The sequence below is a fragment of the Siniperca chuatsi genome, linkage group LG2, assembly GCF_020085105.1.
Source record: "Siniperca chuatsi isolate FFG_IHB_CAS linkage group LG2, ASM2008510v1, whole genome shotgun sequence".
In the NCBI taxonomy this organism is placed as follows: Eukaryota; Metazoa; Chordata; class Actinopteri; order Centrarchiformes; family Sinipercidae; genus Siniperca; species Siniperca chuatsi.
In genome coordinates this window covers 33,850,722-33,874,956 of record NC_058043.1, presented here as the reverse complement: position 1 = coordinate 33,874,956, position 24,235 = coordinate 33,850,722, and the positions used below count along the sequence as shown (strand labels likewise).

Below are 24,235 nucleotides of genomic sequence, written 5' to 3'. Positions count from 1 at the left end.
GCTGTGGCGTTGGAAATGTATTCCTCTGATGACGATTAGTAGAGAACAACACAAATGAAGTCTTTAAGGGACAAGTCTCAGACGACCCAATATAATGCGAACTCCTGAGAAACGGGCTCACACAAAAGAACAAATCTTCCATTTAAAGTCCGCTCATAACTTAAAAAGTCTTGTTCAACTTCTGTTAATTGCAGAGTTGGAACAAGTGATGTTTTTATGGGAGCGGAATTTTTCCTTGAGTTAAACACTGACAGTGAAAGTTTGAATTTCTGGGATGCTGCACATGTTTATTCTGTGCTTGAGCCACAGTGCCACCTACTGTACCGTTAACAAGCTGAGAGCTCAGACTGAAGCTCAGAGAGTTGACAGCAGATTTAAACTCTTTACAATTGAATAAAGTGTGGATTATTTTGGTTTGTCAAGGTGACTCAATGACTTTATATTTATCTGTTCTTTTTTCCAGACATTGATGAATGTGTTCTGCGAACCCATAACTGTGGGATGGGCTTTGTGTGTCAGAACACAGTGGGCTCTTTCCTGTGTAATTCCAAACACAAGTGCATCAGCGGCTTCACACAGGACTCTCATGGCAACTGTATCGGTAAGAGACAGTGCTGCTTTCTGCTGGCTAATGGAAACTCATAACACATGATCATTAAATAGCTAGTAGAGAGTAGGGCAAAATCTTATCTTCAGAACATTGTTTTCACATTTTCATTTGATACATTGTTATTATAAAACAGAGATTATAGCCGCTTTAAATAAATAGTTCAGGACGGCCTGGTGGTCTAAGGGTTAAGGTGCCCCCATCTCTCTATCCTCATGTCCTGTCATCTCTGTCCTGTCGGCTATCCAATATAGGTATAAAATGCCCCAAAATATAATTTTGCAAAAAAACAAAGAAATAGTTTTTGGTGATATGCTTGCTTTCTTGCTGAGAGACATCCAACATATCTGTCTGTTAAATATGAAGCTATGAGTCGGTTAACTTAGACTGTAGGCAAGGGGAAACAAAAATCTAAAAAAGACAAGTAGTGGTTTTATTGGGGTTAGGTGCTGGACTATTTCCTGGCTGGGTGCAGGGACTTCCTGGAGTCTTGTCACCGTGAAGTTACTACAGTTAGTCATTTTTACACTTCAGTTTTTGTATGGATTAAACAAATGACATCCAGATTTTCTTTAAATTACTTGCAATTTGTTTAGCAGTGTGTAGGGAAACATTATCATCTTGGAATGGGAGAATATCATGAGGTAGCCATAATGTTCACCCTGGGTGCTCTTGATATCATAAAAGTATATACCTCGGCTGATGTTCAGCCACGCAGAGCAAAGTAATCATCCAGCAGATGATTGCACATACATTACAGATCTATCACTGAGGGTGGAAAGCTTCCTTTAGCTTTCCCCAAATGTAAACTTGAGTGTTTTGGAAATCTTCTGCTTCTTCTGTGGTTTGGAAATGTTTATTATGATTTTTAAGGCTAACCCCTCTTATGAACCTGCTATTCAAGCACTGTTTGGCATTTCTGTGACTTTGTTGGTTCCCTCAAGGTGCTTTATCAGTTCATATAGTGATGTTTAAAAGCTAACGGACACGAATAATTACAATTCCGCCTGGCTGTCTTATTGATTTTTATTTGTTACTTTAAAGTCAAAATCCTATTCAATGTAAATGGACTGGACTTATATAGCGACTTATATAGAGTCTTTTCCGACTACTCAAAGCGCTTCAACTACACATCACATTCACCCCATTTACACACAGATGGCAGGTGCCGTCAGTTCAAAGAAAGTAAATCATTCACACACACTCACACACTGAAGGCAAGGCCTCGGGAGCAATTTGGGGTTCAGTGTCTTGCCCAAGGACACTTCGACATGTGGAGTGGGGGACACAGGGACACCGCCTACCTTCCGATTGGTGGACGACCCGCTCTTCCACTAAGCCACATGTCTATGTTATTTATACTATATTTTAAGACATGATTACCGGCAACAAGTAAATACACAACTACCTAATTGTTCTGTTAAAATTACTGGGAGGAAGTAGACATAGGTAGGCCTGTCAATCAGGATTAAACCTCCTAACAATCATTCTCCTGTGGAACTGTCATTTTTCATCTGTCTTGAGGCTTGATTCTCTCTCTGTGTGTTTCTGCAGACATAAATGAGTGCAGCAGCCTCAGTGAGCCATGCAGCTCAGGCTTTAACTGTATCAACACAGTGGGCTCCTACACGTGCCAGCAGAAGATCATAATGTGCAGCCACGGCTACCAAGCCAGCCCTGATGGAGCCAAGTGTGTCGGTGAGATTAAGCTCTTAAACACAACAGCACGGACAGTAGGCCATTGATATTGTATTTGTTTTGGCTACAAGTGCTCAAATGCATAGTTACAAAATCCCATAATAGGGCAGTATGTGTCATGGTTTTGGGTTTTTGTCCTGTTATTTCCTGTTTTATTTTGAAGTGTTCTCCTCTCCTCATGTGTCTTGTTGTTTTACTTCCTGTCTTTGTTTGCTTTTCCCTCCAGTTTTGATTGTTTGCCCCACCCTAATTAGTTGCACCTGTGTCTTGTTGTCTCCCCTACCTAGTGTATTTAGTCAGAGTTTTTCATTTATTCAGTGTCAGTTCATCATTGTACCCATGTTAAAGGTCCTGGTTTGTCGGTCTGTGGATTCATTGTTTCCATGTACCTTGCTGTGGATTTCTGGATTTTGCTTGTCTACCGTTCGAGCATGCTTGCTGAATTGTTTTGCCTCTGTTGGACTGCCTGAAATCCGTGTAGGCCTTTTTTTTATGTTTATCATTAAATGGTTGATCTGCACCTGCCCTGCCTACCTGTCTGCATTTGGGTCCTTTCCCTGCTACCCTGCTTGACAAACTACAACAGAATGAGTCTGAATATCAGCCTTTTAGGGTCAGTTATACGGAGACCAAAGTCATACAAAATTAAATAAATAGGAAATTATAAAATAATAAATGATAATATGACTAATACAGACAAAATATATAATATAACCATGAAATTATAAAATAATAGATTTTAAAAACTCATTATTATGATTTGTATTAGTATTTATTATTATGATTGTGTGAGTGCTGGGCAAAGGCCACACCCACCCACATCAAACAACTCCCAAATGACAAAAATCAAATATATATCAAAAATGTTTAAATCCTACCAAGTATGAAATCCTAAAGTGTTCAATGTTAAATAACTAAAAAAGACATTAGGAAATAAAAACTCATATAAATAAATTTTGTGAAATATATGTTTAGTTATATATAAGTTTACTATATATAGTTAGTTTCATAAGTCAGTTTATGTCAATCAATTTGTGAAATGGTTGGAGAAATTATCAAAAGTCAACTCATTATTCTGAAATTATATTTCATAGCTAATTGTCATAATAACAGAATTTTATTGGATATCATTTTCATTTCATTACAGTATAGACATTTTTTCTTCCTCGCATCACAGTGAAGAATCTGTGTGAGCATTTTAGTTAGCTCCTGTTGGCACAGAGAAAGTCAGTCTGTCTTTTTGATCTGTGCAATGAGATAACTTAACTAAATTGGCGCTATATTTATAACTTCTATTATAAATGGGCGCTATATTTAAAAAAAATGTATTGAATTGATCTTCACAGATTTGACTCTCGGAGGAACATTAGAATTAAAACGCTGCTGAGGTATCTCCGAATTAACCAGCTAGCTGCTGCCGTTAACACTGTCTCTTCACTTTGATGCTGAGTAATAAACCAAGCTCATAACCCCGCCTTGCTAGTTAGCAGCATGAGCATCCTTGTTAGGCTAGGTTAAATATAGATTTATATAGTGCCAATTCATGACAGAAGTTATGATGTTAAGATTTTAGTTACTGTATCTGTGTACTATGTTTAACAGTGACAACAACACTGTCATGAAAAGTGACATGAAATGTCATTATGAAATGTGACATCATGAAATTAAAAGTGGCATGAAATAAAGGTGTTATTGGGGAAAATGCCATTGAAATACAAACAGGCTTTTGAAAAAGAGCATTTTGAAAAAAAATGTTCTATTATGAAATAAAAATGATATTCAGTAAAACTATAAGAATGATGAAATAACATTTCATAATGATGAGTTTTAATTTTTAATAATTTCTTAAATTATTTTACAAATTATGTTTTTATTTATATATTTTACACAATGTATGCATGTGATTATTTATTTCATAATTATTTATTTATTTAACATTTTTGTCGTATACAATATTTCAGGCACATTTCTCTCAAAACTTACGTCAATAGTGCAATATGCCATTTAGAAGCAGCATTTACAAAACTACACTGACTAAATGCAATAGATTATACACTGGACGAGGTGTGTACTAAATGTTAGTGGGCAGCAAAGTTAGACCACTTGAGGTTGCCACTAACATTATCAATTCATTTACAGATTTTTTTGTATGATCAGTAATCACAAAATAATGAGAAATGCCAAACACAATTTCTCTGTGCGTGTCTCCAAATGACATGTTATATCCCACCATCAGTCAAAAGATAACCAGTTTACAATGATACAAAACAAAAGAAAGCAACAAAGCGAGGAAATGTTGGTAATTTTTGCTTGATAAATGACCTAAATGAATGACATATTACAATATTATTGTTAATTTTCTGTCTAATCAATTCATCAAGTAATTGTTTCAGTACTACTCTAAAAACAATTATTTTTAGCAAATGTTTAAATCCATTACCCTACTCCACAAGCACTGAAAATAGCCTTGTGGGAGGAAATGTTTCCATTAGTTTTTGTCTTTTTTTACTCAATGTCAAAGTTGTTCACTGCACTTGTGATGATGTCCTTGAACTTCAGAAACATGCAATATCATTTTGTCATGTACAATATTTAAGTACATATTTTCTGAACTTCTAAAGTTCCCCTCCAGACATGTTTTAAATTATGTAAAAAATATTCTGCTATGATTAATATTTTGTTTATTGTTTATCCCACATAAGGGGAGAAACTGAATCTCAAATTACGTGTACAGACATCTCCCCCTTCAGTAAAAACAGTGAAAACACCTCTCTAATGATGTCAGTAATGTCAAGTTCTGACATTTTAAGGGACTTAAACATAAGAAAAAAACATTTTTCAGTGGAGGGGTAAGTCAATAGTGTCAACATTTACAAAACTACTACTAAGTGGATTATATACAGTAGAGAATGAGGTGTGTGTGTGGGTGGGCAGCAAGGTTGAACCACTTTAAGTGTAAATTAGGGCTGCTACTACTGATTATTTTCATTATCAATAAATCTGTTGATTGAAGTTCAAAGTTCATTCCTGACCTTGGAAACAGGAACTGAGGAACAGTCTTACAACAATTCTATTTATCAATTATATTTGATACATTTAAAAAGCAAATTGATTGGAGCCATGTCATCAGGAGACACGGCCACATAAAGTTGTGTGTCATCGGCATAACAATGGAAAGAGATGCTGTGTGTCCTGATGACATCACCGAGGGCTAATGGGCAATGGCAACAAAAAACTCTCTGCCAGACAGAGAAGAAGAAAAACAGTTAAAACCAGTTCCTGACAGTCCAATGTGATTCTTCAGTCTATTTAAAAGAATATTGTGATCAACTGTATAAAAAGCAGCACTCAGATCAAGTAGTAACAACACTGAAAGTGAAAGTGCTATGACTAGCCCAAAAACCTGATTGAAACATTTCCAACTTATTGTTTGAATTAATAATATTGATTAATTGAATATACACAGGTTTTTCTAAAATTTTACTTAAAAATGGAAGAATGGAGATTGGTCTGTAATTGCTGGATTGGTTTGTAATTATGTTGCTGTTCTGGAGCTTTAGGTGTTATTACATGATCTTAATTAGCTGATGAAGTCCTTTAAGTGCTCAGAAAATGTTTTTGAACAATTCCATGACAACTGGGAAATCACCATCTGCTGATGATGATCAAAAGCTCCAGAACAGCTATCTGTTGATTATTTTAGCCACGCTACTAGCATGGCTTTAGGCTACTTTGGTTCAAACTGAAATATGTCAACAACTATTGGATGGATTGCCATGAAACGTTGGTCCCAGAGGATGAATCCTACTGACTCTAACGCCATCATGAGCCTGACATTTGTACACACATTGACATCCCCTTAGAATTAATCCTAATGTCTTTGGTGATCCTCTGACAAATTAATTACCACAATCAAAATTTGAATTTGTCCCATACTTTGGTTTACAGCCAAATACCTGCAAAGCTAATGACATTCCCGTCATCCTCAGCTGTACTTTGTTTAGTGCTAATTGGCAAATTTTTGTATGCTAACATGGTCAACAATGTAAAAATTACAATGTCACATTAGCATGTTAGCATTGTCATCGTGAGCATGTTAGCATACTGGCGTTAGCATTTAGCTCAAGTACAGCCTGACAGAGAATGGCTGTAGACACTTAGTCTAGTTTACATTGATCAATCAATTGTTTAGTCTATAAAATGTTACAAAATTGGGAAAAAATACCCATCACAATTTCCCAAACCCAAGGTGACATCTTCAAGTTGCTTGTTTTCTCCGACCAACAGTTCTAAGTACAAAGATATTCAATTAGCTAGATTAACAGAGAAATGGGAAAAAGTGGGAACCAGGATTTGCTTGGCAGTTTTGCTCATTCAATGACACCAATGATTAATCAATGATCAGAACTGTTGTTTTTATACGTAACACAGTACACAGTAGTCTTCCAGGTTTGAAGAGTTTCAAGGACACAAAAGGCCAAATGTTCTAATTTTTGTGACCCTATGTGAATGAGAAACAGAGAGTGAGCATGAGGAAGAATTGTGTATGCATTTTTGAGTGTGTGTGTGTGTGTGTGTGTGTTTGTACTGAGTCTGCTGGTGTGAGTTGGAGTTTGGCTGTGTTTAAGCTAGACCCAGTCAGGTGCAGAGTGGGTCATTGCTGAAGTACTTTATCTTTCTCTCTACCTGTCTAGACACTGATGAGTGTCAGATGGGGACGCACCGCTGTGGAGTGGGGCAGATCTGTCACAACCTCCCTGGCAGCTACCGCTGTGACTGTCAGACGGGCTACCAGTATGACGCCCTCCGCAAAGTCTGCACCGGTACGTATCGCCGTGTCAGGTCTGTGAGATGATGACGAGCAGATTGGAGGATTGGTTGTCCAAACTGTTTTTGTAGCCAGAGCTGCTCCAGAGGCAGAAAAAGTCTCACTAGCTCAGTTAAACCAAAAAAAACCCAAAGTTTTTGTGCTAAATGTGATGTCAGATTTGACTAAATAGGACAGGGGATAACACTTCCTATCAGCCTTTTACTGATAATTAGTACTAATAATGTGAGGATTCCACGATTTTTTTTTTTAGACTGCAACGCAGTAATAAAAATCAAAATGAACACTGAAACAAAAAAGGTTCTGTTGCTCTTTATTATGGATTCTGTGTTTTCACATTCGAAGTATTTTGGAAATAGATGGTACTTGTTAATTCCCATCACATTTTTTTTCAATATATGGTAAGCAGAATAAGCAATGTTATTCTAAAGCCCAGAGAAAAAGGCAAGAGAGTCTCTTTCTCTTGCTAACTGAAGAAAATGTTACAGTTCAAGGTACAAGGCAACACGGAAGAGGTTTTTTTCCATCCACCTGTATTTATGTGAAATTTCAATTTGCAAATAAAAAACCTGAGTATAAACTCCATATATTTTGAAAAAGAATACTCAAAATATGGCAAAATAGTTTTTACACTGGAAAAGAAAATGTGACAAAGATTGCTCCAACAGTGGACAACAAGTAGCTTGGCAATTTCCCCGTAGCCCTTTCCAGCCTTGTGGAGGTGTGCAATTTTGTCTCTAGTGTCTTTGGACAGCTCTTTGGTCTTGGCCATGTTAGTAGTTGGATTCTTACTGATTGTATGGGGTGGACAGGTGTCTTTATGCAGCTAACGACCTCAAACAGGTGCATCTAATTTAGGATAATAAATGGAGTGGAGGTGGACATTTTAAAGGCAGACTAACAGGTCTTTGAGGGTCAGAATTCTAGCTGATAGACAGCTGTTCAAATACTTATTTGCAGCTGTATCATACAAATAAATAGTTAAAAAATCATACATTGTGATTTCTGGATTTTTTTTTTGGATTATGTCTCTCACAGTGGACATGCACCTACGATGACAAAAGTCATGTGGGAGGACTTGCAAAATAGCAGGGTGTTCAAATACTTATTTTCCTCACTGTATGTGGCTATTTAAATATATGGCACTATACGATGAGTTTGAATTTTTGAGATTCCTCCCACACACCACCATCACTGTATGAGGAGGAGGCAGTGGACCAGTGTGTGTAGGAAGAGGAGAAGGTTTCATGTTGCGTTCTGCATGTCTGTTGATGGTTTGGGACCCCCCGCCCCCCCCACAGTTCATTTCTCTGTACCTGTAAGAGCTAAGAGAGCTTTGTGTAGTCTGTGTTAGCGTTATCGCTGCTACAATTCTCACTGGAATCCTATGTACCATGTTAACTAGCTACGTTAGTAAAAAGTAATTTACTAAAAAGTATTTTTTCTGCTTTCCAGCAAGTTGCTTCATTTCTAACTAGTAAAAAATATTCATACATAAACTATCATGACATTGTGGCAATGTGTTTCCTACCATCATCAATTGTTTAACTGGAAACCCTTCTATAGGTTTGAATTTTCCCACTTCACTGACGTTTTAATTTAAAAAACACTGTGAAATGTGTGGCTTATTGTTAAAAAGATGTATGTTGGGGGTATGAAAAATGTGCTAACAAGGTGAAAAAGTCACACTACACATCATTTTCTGTGTCTGAATGAGAACTGGCGTTGAGTCCTTAGTGGCCCGGAGGTATCTGTCGGCTGTCTAATAGCTCCTACTCCTGCACTGACAGATGTAAATGAGTGCTGGCGCTATCCTGGCAGGCTGTGTGCCCAGACCTGTGAAAACACCCCAGGCTCCTACCACTGCTCATGCACAGCTGGCTTCTCCTTAGCATTTGATGGCAAGAACTGTGAAGGTAAGCTAGTTTTTTTTCCTAACATTGAGAATTTAAATGCCACTTTTTTAATTTGGACTGTTTTATTTTCCTTGAAGCACTTTAGGCATAGAGGTAAGCCTCTGGGGAGAGCATTGGCATCAAAAGCCAAATGCAGCCTTCGCACAGACTTTGGAGATGATATACATTGATAGAAAACTGTTTATGAGTCCTTTGTAAATCTTTGTTATCAGCAAAAGCAGTTTTCTGTTGGAATTGAATTTAGTCTTCATCTCTGCAATGCGGAGGCATTTGTTGGTGCATACATAATGATTTCCAGGTTCAGGTACCATCAATCATCAGTGTGTTGAAGACGTGGTTGCGCTTCAAAGAGCAAAGCTGACCAAGAGTGTGATTCACCTTCTGCTCGTCACAGCCATTATTCAGGGAAGTTAATCAAGTTGTGAAGGTTTCTGTCCTATCAGGGTTTTTTATAAAAGCTTCTGTGAGCGACATGATTATATTTTGGTTAGTGCTTTTCAGATTAATTTGTTCCAGACACTTGAAGCTTGTCTTTCTTGGGGAAGCAATTTGATAACAAATCGCATTACAGACCATCATTGCACCGTCAAAATGGCTGAAGTGGTAATTCCACAATGCACTTCCTAATAAATCAATACAGTAACTCCCTTTTCTGTATTTTCTTTCTTCTGATGATGTTTCTGTAGGTGGTGCTCATATCCTTGTCTGTTGAAATGGTGGAGTTTATTACATCAAAGGATGAGGCTGGCAGTATTTTATATTTCTAGTATTAACAAATCCCCTAAAAAGACAAAAAGCAACAATGAACTGATCTCCTAACGAGTGTTGTGTGTGTGTCACAGCTGATGGATCTTCTTCCTCCACTGTCGTCCAGAAACTGTTAAAACTCATCAGTGAGCCGCTCTGCTGCACTGGGCGACATGTTCCTTCATCACCGTGAACACACACTCTGTTCCACAGTTTATTCTGACTCAGCCCCACACACACCGTCCTGCTGCCCCAAACACTCACTACAGCACCACATGTGGATTCATCCGCCGCTGAAAATAGTCTCCAACAAATGCACTATTTCCTCCTGTCTGAATAATGTTTGATAAAAACTACAGTGCCCAGCTGTTTTGGAAAATTACTGATACTTTTTTTTTTAAATGACACCATATATTTGTGATTAATTTTTAAAGATTTGCATCTTCTGTAGGAAGCAATGGGCTTGGGACTGAGTGCCACAGACAGGGTAGGGATGTCAGAGTGTTGAGATATTAATTATTAATTTTAGTCTTTTGATGGGATTTGTTGACAATAAGAAAAATACAGAATACGGCCAGGCTTATCCTTTAACAAAATATGAAAAACAGGAAGAAGTCTAATCATGTCTTTTCTTTTCTGTGCTTAGATGTAAATGAATGTGACAAAAACCCCTGTAGCCAGGAGTGCGCCAACATTTACGGCTCATATCAATGCTACTGTCGCCAGGGCTACTACCTGAAAGAGGACGGACACACCTGTGAAGGTATTTTCTACCAAGGTTACTAGTTAGAGACTGGTAGAGTTGGTGGAGACCAAAACTTGGTGGAGACCAGAATTAATATTGGACTTATATTAGCCAGTTGGACAGATACACTACTTCAAATGAATATTAAAAATGAATCTGCTGGATGTATAATTACGCGATTGATTGCTTACACGTTAGTAACAACAACTTTATAAGGCAATTATATGTCAGAAGTACACTCAGTGGTCACTTTATTAGATACACCTATAACAAATATGTGGCAGAGCTGTTCTACTGGATTGCATTAGATTGTATAAGTGTACCTAATAAAGTACACAGACACTTAGGTTCTCCATAGTGGTAATGTCAAAAAAGGCAATGTAGCAGACACTAATGCAAGTCCATGCCCCCCTTGTCCTGCACCCCATGGATCCAATCCAGTCAATAAGAAAAAGAATAAGACTCAAACAAATCAGGACTAGGTTTTCCGTAAACAGAGTGAAATGTCACTGCCAATGTAAGTTGTAAAAGTATGTAAGGCAGTAAGGTGCTGCACCTTCAGCTTGCCATAATTTTAAAGATACAAAGTATTTTGCAGAAAACTGGTACAGGTAGGTAGTCTGGTCTCATCAGTAACTGTCTGCATTTCAGATCTTGGAAAAAGGGCAAATAGTTTCAAGTCTCGATACATTTATAACATGCACGGTGTACCAGAGGTGAATACAGTAAAGTAACAGAACAGCTGTGCAGCACGTTCTTGCTTCAGCACCCAACAACTTCTCTGGCAGAGTCTGTAGCTGATGAGTCTGCAGCAGTTTAAACTGTATGGTATTCAACATTGAAGCTCTGTAGGGGCAGAGAGCGAAACAGAATATGGGAAATAGAGTGGACAATTTTTTGTCAGGACCGAATTGGTGATGGAGGTTTAACTCCTATAACAACTCAAATTGCTTATATTAAGTCTCATTGATCCAAATAATCATACATTGTTTCCATGAATGCCGAGACCGGATTGACAGCAGCATGACTCTCAGTAATCAGTAACAGATTTTATTTTGTCTTGGGCGACAGGGCCTTAAGGTAGCTTCTGTCGCTAATCCCGCAGACACTCACGCAGGCATAGAAAACACACACACACCAACAGAAAGATAAAGAGGAAAAGTCTTGATGCCTTAATTGAACCTGCCTTTGGCTTCCACACAAGGCTCTAATCTGACTGATAAGATGTGTGTGTTTAACAGATATTGACGAGTGCTCCCAGAGCATCGGGAACCTTTGTGCCTTCCTGTGTGTTAATGTTGCTGGCAGCTATCAGTGTGCTTGTCCTCCTCATGGATATGTCATGTCCGCCAATGGACGCACCTGCAGAGGTGAGGCCCACAAACGTGTCCATTAAAGGTTTGGAACACGTTATGAAATTGATTTTATTTATAATTTTTTTCATCTCTTTAGCAGTTTTCTAACGTCCTATTACTTCACGTGTTACGTTTTGTTGATGTAGTGTGCAGTTGAATTCATTGGTGCATAAATTTATGATATCAATTACTCTGCAATATGACATTACTCATTTATCTTACATCTCATTTTTAGAAGTAACTTTTTCTACAAGAAATAAAAATAAAACTGAAAAGGAGCTTGTTAAAAATTAAGTGGCTGCAATTTCTGCCTGCCAGATTGACAATTTTCAGCCCCTTTTATGTCTCGTGTGTGTAAAGATAATTAAAAACGAGATTAAAGCCTGTTTAAAAGAATAGAGATGACTAATGCAAGACACAGCACTACACATTCCTAAAATCTGCATTTTGAGGGTTGTCACAACAATCACAGCTGTGATGAGGATGAAACAAGTAGTCTGTTCAAAGTCAGACTGCTAAACACTGTTAGTGTGGTTATCCCTTTTATTTATTAATTTTCCAGATATTGACGAATGCACAACTGGCACCCACAACTGTTCATATGGACAGCCCTGCTATAACCTCCAGGGGGGCTTCAGATGTCTCTCCTTTGACTGCCCACACAACTACAAGAAGGTGTCAGACATGTGAGTCACGCTTTTCTCTCGGCATCTATAAAATGTTGAAATGTTTTGCTCCAATGTTGCCTTTTTCTTATTTGATGATCACGTTAAGCCTTTGCAGAGCACTGTCTAAGTTTTATTAGTAAGCGGGACCAATAAAGTCTCTGCTCACAGATATACTATATTACAGTATATCTGCATTTGAAATCTGAAATACTGCCCCTTCCAGCACTGACCTGTATCTGTGGGATATTTTCAATGGGTTTCCTCTCTGCTCCTCTCTGTGCTCCTTTAATGAGAATTACTGTACATCCATGTCCATGCAGTGCAGTGTGCTGCACAGAAGGGCCTTGTTAGCTGTAAACCTGTGGCAGCTATAGAGGCTGGCTGGTAACCGAACATGACTACCATCGAGTGGTATGATGAAGTCAGATGGCTTTGATCAGCTTGGTGCTTCCCGGGGCTGTCTCTGGAGCTCTCCCCATTCTGCACTCCAGTGGACAGAGACAGCACACACACCCTCCACGCAGCCCACAGGAGGCCTCTTATCAGTGTTACACCTTATAACCTCAGTGTGACGTGGCCTGGCTCAGCATGGACAGACATCTTTCATTCATGAGTAGACTTGGCAGCCATGGACACACGGCTCAGATTAAAATGTCTCCTGGTCTGCCTTTAGTGCCACCCTGTGATTCATTGGAGCAGATTCCAAGACACTCTTGTTTTGGCATGAGCTGTGCAAATTTCACAGTGCACTGCATCAAGCTTTACTCTGGGCATCGAGTCTGATGTGTGATGGACAAGCATTCACGGAGCATCAGAATACAGGCTGGGAAAGCCCTGCAAGTGGCAGCACTGTATTACTGTGCCTTTCTGTGCTCATTTCAATTTTCATTGAATCCTTGCAGCGGGGGGCAGTGATGGGGACTAGCAATACTACATGTGGCGATGCTACTAGTTTAACTACATTTTTCCCAGTAGCAGTCTGATAGCGTATTGTGAAATCAAGTTTCCAGTAGCTGCACAGATCCTGCATCCGCACTACTCCGTCTTCTGATTCAGGAGAGAATCAAACAACAGCAAGAGAGAGTGGGTTTGTCTACAGACAGAAGGACAGAAGTGAAACTGAAAAATAAAGTATAAATTAATTCCTTGCCATTCAGTGAAGTGGAGTCTCTGACATTGAGATGTTTTGTGTTGTAATAAATGACAACACAAATTAATGAGTGCATGTGTTCAGTGTATTACTCACCAGTAGCTGTTTCTTATATGAAGATCAGTTTTCTTAGTAGCTCGCTACTTTCAATAAAGAGTAGCTTGTAACTTCACTAGCTACAGTTAGCTTACCGTGTTCTTCCCGGGCGCCGAGCAGTAGGCAGCCTGTTGCAGCATCTCTCTTGCTGCTTTCCTTGTTTTTTGGCTTTTGTCTTGTTTTTTGGACTTCTACTTTACATTCTGTGAATCACAAGCACTTGATGTAAGCGTGTTTGCATTAGTTTTTTATTTTTTTGTGTAACTGGTGGAGTTATGTGGAGACTATGGTTGTTTACTCCCACGATGAGCTACAGGATTACTGGCGTGGAGCTGGAGTTCCTTCAGCACACATACCGGGAGATATGGAGATGCTGTCGCTGCAGCAGGAGAGCCGGTGTGAAGGTCAGAGAGAGGATCGAGAGGCACAGGAAATTTAAACATTCTCTTCCATTGATTATAATGGGGAACGTGAGGTCACTTGCCAACAAGGCAGATGAACTGACTGCCTTGGTGAACAGCCAGCATGCCTACAGGGGGAGAGCAGTTTGCTCTGCTTCACAGAGACATGGCTGAATGGGAATATGCAGGACAGCCTGCTTGAACTAGCTGGTTTCACACTAGTACGGACGAACAGGGGATAACAGAGCGGTAAGGAGATAGAAGGAGGTCTTGCTTCCTTTGTTAACTCTAAGTGGTGTAATCCTGGACATGTAACTGTGAAAGAATGCATTTGCACTCCCAATATTGGACTGATGGCGGCAGGACTGAGACCTTACTATCTGCCACAGGACTTTTTGCACACCATTGTTGTGGTTGTTCACATTCCACCATCTGCTGTGGCGGCAAGCGCGAGTGACTTCATCCACAGAGTCACCGCGGGACTTCAAACGCACACCTTCATAATAATCAGTGGGGACTTCAATCATGTCTCCCTCTCTCCTGTCCTGACAAACCTCAAACAATAAGTTTGCAACAAGGGGATCAGACCTCAACCTGATACACCTCGGTCTCTCTCACTGCATAACAGACTACATCCGTTTTTGTGAACAGCATTTCACCCTCCAAAAAGATCTGCTGCTTCCCGAACAATAGACCTTGGATTAATAAGGAGATCAAAAGCCTTCTCACCAGAAAGACAAGGGCCTTCATGGCAAGAGATCGTTAGGAACTCTGGGCAGTCCTAAAGGAGCTAAAGAGGAAACTGAGAGAGGTCAATAACACCTTCTAGGGAGACGATTGAGGCCAGAATGGAACAGAACAGTGTGAAGAGGTGTGGAATGGGATGAAACGAATGACAAGCTGCAGCAAGCCTGCCTCCGGAGTATAAGGGGACCCAGAATTGCTAGAGACCTGAACCTGTTTTTTAATATGTTTGACACAACCCCCAGCCCTGTGTGCTTAGACAGTGTGTCTGGGTTCCCACCCATCATCTCTACCCCCATTCACACCCCTGCTGGGGACTCCCCCTCAATGGAAAACATCAAGAACAAGGCTACCTCCCCCTCTCTCAGTACACCCCAAACTTCAGAGGACAGCCCCCCCTCACCCTCCATCTCTCCCCAACCCAACTTTTCCATGACATTAAATGGCATTGCATCACAACTCCCACCCCCCTCCACGACATGTCAACCACTGCTGGAAAATGTCCAACGCTACGGGAAGAAACTGGCATCACAATTCCAACAGAGTGATTCCAGGCGCTTGTGGCAGGGCCTACGGAGCATAACGGACTACAAATGACTGCAGACGTCTCTCTGGCTGAAGACCTCAACACCTTCTATGCGCACTTCAAGGCTAACACTACCATCAGCCGCCAAGCCATCGGATCAAGGGTGGGAGCCCCCACCAGAGAGAGGCATGCAGTCACTGTCCCAGTGCACAACGTGAGAAGGAGCTTCAAGAGAGTGAACTCCAGACTCGTCACAGAGCTTGAAGACCTAGGACTCCACCCTGTGCAACTGGAAATTCAACTTCCTGATGGGCATAGCCCAGGTGGTGTGAGTGGGCAGCTACACCTCATCTCTCCTCACCATCAACACAGGAGGACCCCAAGGATGTACCCTGCTGAACTCCCTGTACACACATGACTGTGTGGCCACATTAAGATTGCTGATGACACAGTTGTGGTGAGCCTGATTTCCGATAATCAAGAGAAGGCCCGCCTAGAGGAAGTGACTCACCTGGAGAACTGGTGCCAGGAGAACAACCTCTGCGAATGTCAGCGAGACTAAGGTGCAGAACACACCATCAGATGTGAACTCTCAGCCCTACAAGACATTTACACCAGGAGGTAAGGAGAGGAATGACAATAAACTTAAATTAACTAACTACAGTATATTGTTTTTTTGAAACTCACTACTGGGTATATTATATTATTTCAATGCTCTATTTTCTATATTTCTATTTTATGTTATCTATTTGCTAGATTCTTTTCTATTCTATTGTTAGATTCATCTTTATTTTATTTATCTATTTGTGAGACTTGTTCTGGAGCTAGGCACCTTAGAATTTCACTATACGATGAACTGTGTATGATTGGGTTATGGGACAATAAAACTTGATTTGATTTGAGGGTGGACTCATACAGTTACCTTGGGATCCAAATTAATAAAAAACTGGTCTCGGCACACAACACTGACACCCTCTTCAGGAAGGGACAGAGGAGACTGACTCAGATCCTTCAGTGTGTGCAACAGGCTCCTGCAGATCTTTTACCAGTTTGTAGTAGCCAGTCCACTGTTTACTGTGGTGTGCTGGGGTGGTGGCATCAAGGCTGGTGAGGCCAGCAGACTCAACAAGCTGGTAAGGAAGGCCAGCTCTGTGGTCGGCCACAGAGGTCTGATCCTGATCAGACCTCATCATCCTGATAACTCCTCTCGACGACGAGCTGTGGCATATGGGCAGCTCATTTAGCCACCAGATCGTCCCACCTATGTAAAGCGGAGCACTTCAGGCACTCATTTGTGTCCACTGGCATCAGACTGTACCGCAGTGAAGACCACAGACTATCCCAATCACTCTGACCTGCCAACTTTGCTGTACTATGCATTGTTATACTATATTACTACATTTCACCTTTTACTATAGCTTATATCCCATACTTTATTATACTATTTTATGTTAATATGTTATAATGTCTTATTACATTATATACTATATTTCTTTTATATTTGTACATTAATACGAACAATCCTTAAGTATCATTACTTAGTCATATTAAATATTAGTCTGGTGTATGCTGTTTACTAGGGCTGCCCCCTAATAGTTGACTAAACCGATGAGAAGAGTCTACAACTTTTCATTAGTCAGTTAGTCCAGAAAAAACCCAAAAACTCTATTCAGGAGCTACGCCTTGTCACCGGGATGAAATTATCAGACGATTGTTGCAACACGCACCTTTTCTCTTGTAACACGGAAGTCACTTACCGGCGCACTGCTGCTAACTGTACGAGCTGCCATCAGCTAGTTAGTGGTCCTATTAGCTGACTCTACCCAGACTGGCCTCCGAGACCGCCAGAGGCCAGTTTGTTGACGGGGATTACAGTACCGAGGTGATTTATAGCGACTCTGACCAGGACTCTGGCTCCGAGGATGTCATACTGTGTTGAAATGAATCAACAAAATATTCAGTCTTCTTGCTGGTTGTTCCGACACATTCAGAATCATTACCGCTTTTGCCGTTAGCATTAATCAGGCAGCTCGCTTCGTTCCCCTTGTAAAATGTATATTTTAAAGGCTCATTTTTACAGTTTTGTATTTCTCTGAAATGTAGCACAGTGGTAACAATGTCACTTATAACATTCTCTCTCAGCCCTGGAACTCAAACCATTTTGTGATGCCCCCAAAATATATATTTAAATAATTAAATTAATATCATAAATGTGCAACGACTAGGTGACTAATGTCTTGAACTAACGACTACTAGTTTACCAGGAAAATCTTAGACGGGGGTAGGCCTACTATTAACATATACTAGACTCTGCTGCTAATAATCACACCACTGTCATATTCCCTGGTAATTTTGTCTTTAATTGCTCTTATATAGTTTTTATTTTTACTTCTATTCTTATTTTAGTTGTATATACCTCTTATTATTTATTTTTCACTTTCTGTATTTATCTGTACTTATTTCTGTCCTTGTGCTGCTGCAACAAGCACATTTCCCCTCTTGGCATCAATAAATGCTTATCTTTTCTTACCTTATCCTAAAAACCTTGCGCTCTTGCCATTTGCTCAGTGCAGGATTGGGAGCTAACTTATCGACAGATATCTTGTTGCAAGTACCGCAACAGATCCTGGCCATTTGCATGTTATGGTGACTACAATGCGAACACATTAACAGTAGTTACATCACTACAGAGAACATTTTCATAACAAACCCAACTGCTGAATCTTAAGGCTGATTGTTTCGCCCAGCACGTTTTTTAGTTTCTTAGACATGACATGTAAATAAAGAAAAACTAGGATAATAATAGCATAATAAAGTTTATTTATATAGCACCTATCAAAACTAAATAAAACAAATACGCATAAATATACGAATGCAAGACATATCGCCCACAATAAATCAGGTTAGAATCTGAATCAGCTTTATTGCCAAATACACATACAAGGAGGTCAAGAATCATTAATATAATCTTGCCAATAAGATATTAAAGAATGTAAAAAAAAAAATTATAAGAAAATAATAAAGAATATGTACAACGTGACTGCACAGTTTGTGCAGGGATGTGCAATATGCAAAATATTTACATTGGGATGTGCCAGCGTGTTCCCCACTCCATCCTCCTCCAGCGTGTTCCCCACTCCATCCTCCTCCTGCGTGTTCCCCACTCCATCCTCCTCCATCGTGTTCCCCACTCCATCCTCCTCCATCGTGTTCCCCACTCCATCCTCCTCCTGCGTGTTCCCCACTCCATCCTCCTCCTGCGTGTTCCCCACTCCATCCTCCTCCATCGTGTTCCCCACTCCATCCTCCTCCATCGTGTTCCCCACTCCATCCTCCTCCAGCGTGTTCCCCACTCCATCCTCCTCCAGCGCGGTATCAACTCCATTCCACTCCAGCGGGATTCCCCTTCTCCGTACCTGCATACCTGTCTGCTCTGGCTGTAATCTAATAAACATACATCTGTTTCCATATCGGTGTCTCCTGCCTCTCTGTCCATAACGATTGGCGTGACTGCATACAATACAACATTGCCAAAGCATATTAACACAAACTACAGTATACAATCATAATAAACTAAATAAACAATACACAATTCTCAATAATAAACGTTCTCTCCAATGGATCTTTCTTTTTTACAGCAATGGCGGATCGCGGAGCTCTCTACATGGCTCTGGGTCTCCTCCAAATATTATTTTGCTCATCTACCCTCTTTTGTTCTCTCTCTCTTTCTTGACTCCTCGTCAGACGCTGTGAGCGGACCAGCTGTCCCAGTAACTCCTTAGACTGTCAGAACTCCCCCGTACGCATCACATACTACCAGCTCAGCTTCCAGACTAACATCATCATTCCTGCCCAGATCTTCCGAATCGGACCATCCCCCGCCTACTCCGGTGATCACATTGTCATCGGCATCATCAAGGGCAATGAGGAGGGCTACTTCAGCACCAGGAAGCTGAACAGCTTCACGGGTGCTGTCTACCTGCAGAGACAAGTCCGTGAGCCCAAAGACTTCCTGATAGATGTGGAGATGAAGTTGCTGAGGCAGGGGACGTTCACCTCTTTCCTCGCCAGGATCTATGTCTTTATCACATCCAGCGCTATGTAACACCAGAGAGAAACAGACAGAGAGAGGGACTGGAAATTTCATATGGTGCTAAACCTTTACATGTGCAGACTCTTTTTGTAATGCCTCCTCACAATCAAAAAAAAAGTATTATTCAAGAATCATTTTAAAATGTTTTTTTTTTGTCTTTGGCAGGTTATCTGCTTGTCTCTGCAGACTTCCTATGACAATCATATTTCCTGAGAAACCTTTTATTTGTATTTACCAAAATATTTTTCATTTTGATTCTTGCTAAGATAATTTTGCTTTTATGCACCACCATTGTTAAGGTCTATTCAAGCTGTTGGTTTGTACAGACAGTGGCAAGGTGCTGTACAGGTCACTCCACACATCTGGGTCAGTGGTTTGTACTCTGCACTACTTTCTTTAAAATTTGCTCTTTAACCTCCCTATGTAAATGTTAATTTTCATGATAATTATTCAAGAAAGTTTGAAGAAACTAATAAACCTTTGCAGCACTAGAAGTTAAGGGCACTTGATAACTGTGGAGGCCCAAAACTGACAAAATGCACTAAAAGCCTCGAGTTGAGTCAAAAACATAACTGAATATATCAATTAGTTAAACAATTAAAATTGAGTGTAAAAAGAATATTAAAGGATTTTTCCTGTATCAGTTGATAGAATAAATTACAACTTAATTTATTTCATTTTAAATAAATAGATTCAATTAAAACTTTATTTTACACTAGCTCATTTTATTTTTCAACTCCTTATTTTTCCTTTTTTTTTTTTTTTGTCTTGGCACAAATGTAATAATTTTACTGTTTTCTATTTCCCTTCTACTTATATGATAATGGGCGTGTCCATATATGTCCAGGCCAATGATTGGTCCAGAGTGTGATTCTGTGTGTGTGCTAAACACGAGTAAAATAAATGAAGTTTGAATGTATTTCAAATTAAATAGTTGTATTATAAATTATACAACAAATAGTATAATTTATTTATGTATTCAGTTATATTTTTGATTTACATTTGTCAGTTTTGGGCCTCCATAGTCACCACCCAAATTCTTAATTTTGTTCCAGATCCTTCAAATACTACATTTTGTTCAGCATTTGGTGTATATTATTTTTTTAAAAGATGTAATCTGATGAAATGTAAGTGTTGAAATTCAGAGCAAATCACACCAGAAAACAAGTCATGTATGGTAAATTCCAGCACTGAGAATATTAATGTAGTGTTACTGTTGATCATTTTATTTTTAAGTGTCATATTCGTTCCTTTATTACTGGACATATCTTTCTATGTTAATGTGTTGTAATTATCTCAGGGTGAAATTCATGCAATTTTGTATACACTCGACAAATTCCTGTGTAGTTTACAGGAATGAATCCGTCTGTCCATACTGGCCTCATACAGCCTGTGCAGTTTCAGCTGCCACATGACATTTGTACCTATAAACCAATCAATAAATGATGATCAAACTGTCATCATTTGCTCAATAAGTACTGATCAAATTCAGTGTCAGGGTCAGTTTTTCCACATCAATGCTGCACATTGGTACTGCATTATCATTTCCATTGTGAATGAACAGTGAGCCAACATCGCCATCTACTGGTGAAAGTGTCAGAAGACCAAGTCCTCACCACCTAAAACACCACTCTATTAAAGGCAAGGCAAGTTTATTTGTATGGCACCTTTCAACATCAAGGCAATTCAAAGTGCGTTCTAATAAGACAGGAAGGCATTAAGAAAAGATAATATTAAAGTCAATGAATACTCATTTATTTTACTCTCAGTGTAGAAACATTTTCATTTAGATGTTATTTTGAAAATAAACTGCTTCACAATAAGTCTTTGCAGTCTTTATCTTAACTGTTTTTATCACCTATTCCACTGCTCCATGAGGAACATTTAGTGTGTGTTACACCCTCCAACATTCCCACCCGGAAAGTGTGTGTGCTTTGCTACCTCACCCTATAAATACATCCCAACAGATAGCCTTTCAAATGGAAAGTAGGGAGGGTGAATCTCTCACAGGTCACTGTGACGGTAAATAAACACCACTGTCTGACCAATACAAGGTATTAAAAGATAACATCATACTGATATTTTTGGGCCGAAGCTGCTGCGTGACAAATTAATAGAAACACCAACATAAAGTGTCTTAATAGAGCCTCCGGAGCAGCTTCAATGCATGGTCCTTAGCATAGATTCTTCTACTGGAGGGATGAACAGTATTCTTCCAAAAGATACTGTGGTGGTGAGATAGTGGTGAGAGCAGTAGGTGTTCAGATGGATTGAGTTCTGGTGACTGTGAAGGCCATAGCATCTGTTTCATCACTTTCATCCTCCTCAGACCATTCAGTGGACCTTCGTGCCCTCTAGTTATGTTCTTCCATTCATTTTTTCAGGTTTTCCCTTAAATTTCACCCGTCTATAGGTGTTCAGTATTAAGTATTTGCACCTGTTATGTACTTTTGTCAGAATAGAAAAGCCTCAGGCTGTAATGCAACTCAAACAATGAAACAATGAAAAAGAAATGAATTGAAAAAAAAAAACGTGCCAAAAAACTTACTTTTCATTTATGTGGTCAGATAAGAACCTTCATATTTGAACAATATTAACTTTATTGCAGTGATATTGTCTATCAGCTGCATGAATTGATTTGTTGGACACTTGAGGGCAGTGGACCAAAATATTGACATATTATCACCTCAAATAGCTGCCTATTTACACACCTAGCAGACACAGGAAAAGATTAGCCTTCCAGTGGATTTGTCTGTCTGTTCACATGATGAATGTAAGTCCAATATTCACTCTCTGTTAGCTCAGTTTTTCGTCTCCACCAAGTCTTGAAGAAAAATATCTGTCTCTTTAGCTGCTAAATACTCCACTATGTTCACCAGCTAGTTGCTAACTTTGTCTGTCTGATGTTTAGTGCTGGGCAGGTAGTGTACAGTGGGTTTTTCAGAGCGTTTTTGCTGAAAACAGCTGCACAGAGACAGCTCTGGTGAAAATTACAAATTACCTTTTAAATGCATCAGACAATGGGCTTGTCTCTCTGTACTTGTCTTGTTAGATCATAGTGCGGCATTCGACACTATTGACCATCACATCCTATTACAGAGACTGGAACATGTAATTGGCATTAAAGGAACCTCACTAAGCTGGTTTAAATCTTATCTATCAGATCGATCTCAGTTTGTACATGGTGAGTCCTCCGTGCACGCCAAAGTTAGTCATTTAGTTTGTCTAGATGGCATTGCCCTGGCCTCCAGCACCACCGTAAGGAACCTCAGAGTTATCTTGGATCAGGATTTATCCTTTAACTCCCACATGAAACAAACTTCAAGGACTGTCTTCTTTCACCTACACAGCATTGCAAAAATCAGGCACATCCTGTCTCAAAATGATGCTGAAAAACTAGTGCATGCATTTGTTACTTCTGGACTATTGCAATTCCTTATTATCAGGCTGCCCAAATAAGTCCCTTAAGACTCTCATAATACCTTATTACCCCATTACAACACTGCGCTCCCAGGATGCAGGGTTACTTGTGGTTCCTAGAGTCTCCAAAAGTAGAATGGGAGCCAGAGCCTTCAGTTATCAAGTTCCTCTCCTGTGGAATCAGATCCCAGTTTGGGTTCAGGAGGCAGACACCATCTCCACATTTAAGAGTAGGCTTAAGACTTTCCTCTTTGATAAACCTTATAATTAGGGCTGGCTTGGGTGAGTCCTGAACCATCCCTTAGTTATGCTGCTATAGGCCTAGACTGCCTGCAGACTTCCCATGATGCAACTCTCTCCATCTGTATGCATTTTTATCCCATTACTGCATGATACTAACTCGACATCTTCTCTCTCCCGTAGTTCTGTGCTTTCTCGTTTCTTTCCTTTCTCCTTCTGTCGCTCTCAGCAGGTATTTCTGCCTCCGGAGCTGCAGAGTCTGGATCTGTGGCCTGTGACCTGCTGCCCCTGTGTTCCTGCTCGACAACTGCTACTACAGTTGTTGATATTGGCCTTGTTACTATTATTGTCATTTTTTTCCCCTATGACTATCATTCCTATTATTATTGCTTCATTAATATTAATATTACCACTACCATTACATTATTACTATTTTTAAATTCTAGGTGGAATTTGCATTGTGCTTCCCTCTCCCCTACCCCCCTTCTCTCTCTCTGGTGGAATTTGTTGGGTCTCTGTAAATAATATTATACAGAGTACGGTCTAGACCTGCTCTATAGGAAAAGTGCAATGAGATCACTTCTGTTATGAATTTGTGCTACATAAATAAAATGTAATTTAATTTAACTGAGTTGTCTGCTGCGGCTGAAAACAAAGTTGATGAGGGAGAGTCGAGTTGGCAGAAAACCAAACCAACAAGCTAAAAGACGCTAAAGAGCTCTGTAGAATTGGGTGTTAATTCTCGGTGGGTTTGTCACTACAAGTGACCACTTTCACACTTCACATTATTGACACAAAAATATTGATTAGTGCAGCTTTAAGTCTCTGTTGTATCCTTATACAGCAGACACATATACATAAATTGCAATACAATTTATAAAAACATGTACACAAAACACAATACCAAGTTTCTGCATGCCTGTGCACTCTCTTTGTATCTGTTGCTTTTGATTCATGACAGCTTTAATGCACTCAAGGAACAAAAAGAAAGTCTTGAGTGC

At 39.7% G+C, this 24,235-nt stretch overlaps 1 protein-coding gene across 3 annotated transcripts in view; it reads left to right on the top strand.

Annotated features, from left to right (window-relative positions):
* The window catches only part of fbln2 (fibulin 2), a 74,906-nt gene extending 53,509 nt beyond the window's left edge, over positions 1–21,397 (top strand). For 2 of the 3 annotated variants that reach the window (XM_044172020.1, XM_044172035.1), the window contains exons 10-17: positions 464–601; positions 2,162–2,305; positions 7,000–7,128; positions 8,924–9,049; positions 10,443–10,559; positions 11,783–11,911; positions 12,459–12,582; positions 19,226–21,397. In XM_044172020.1, coding sequence (XP_044027955.1) covers positions 464–601; positions 2,162–2,305; positions 7,000–7,128; positions 8,924–9,049; positions 10,443–10,559; positions 11,783–11,911; positions 12,459–12,582; positions 19,226–19,586 — 1,268 coding nt within the window. In that variant the 3' untranslated portion in view covers positions 19,587–21,397. Of the gene's footprint in view, positions 1–463; positions 602–2,161; positions 2,306–6,999; positions 7,129–8,923; positions 9,050–10,442; positions 10,560–11,782; positions 11,912–12,458; positions 12,583–14,126; positions 16,103–19,225 lie in introns of all 3 variants that reach the window. The other variant, XR_006375243.1, reaches the window with a different exon arrangement.
* The last annotated feature ends 2,838 nt before the right edge of the window (positions 21,398–24,235 follow it).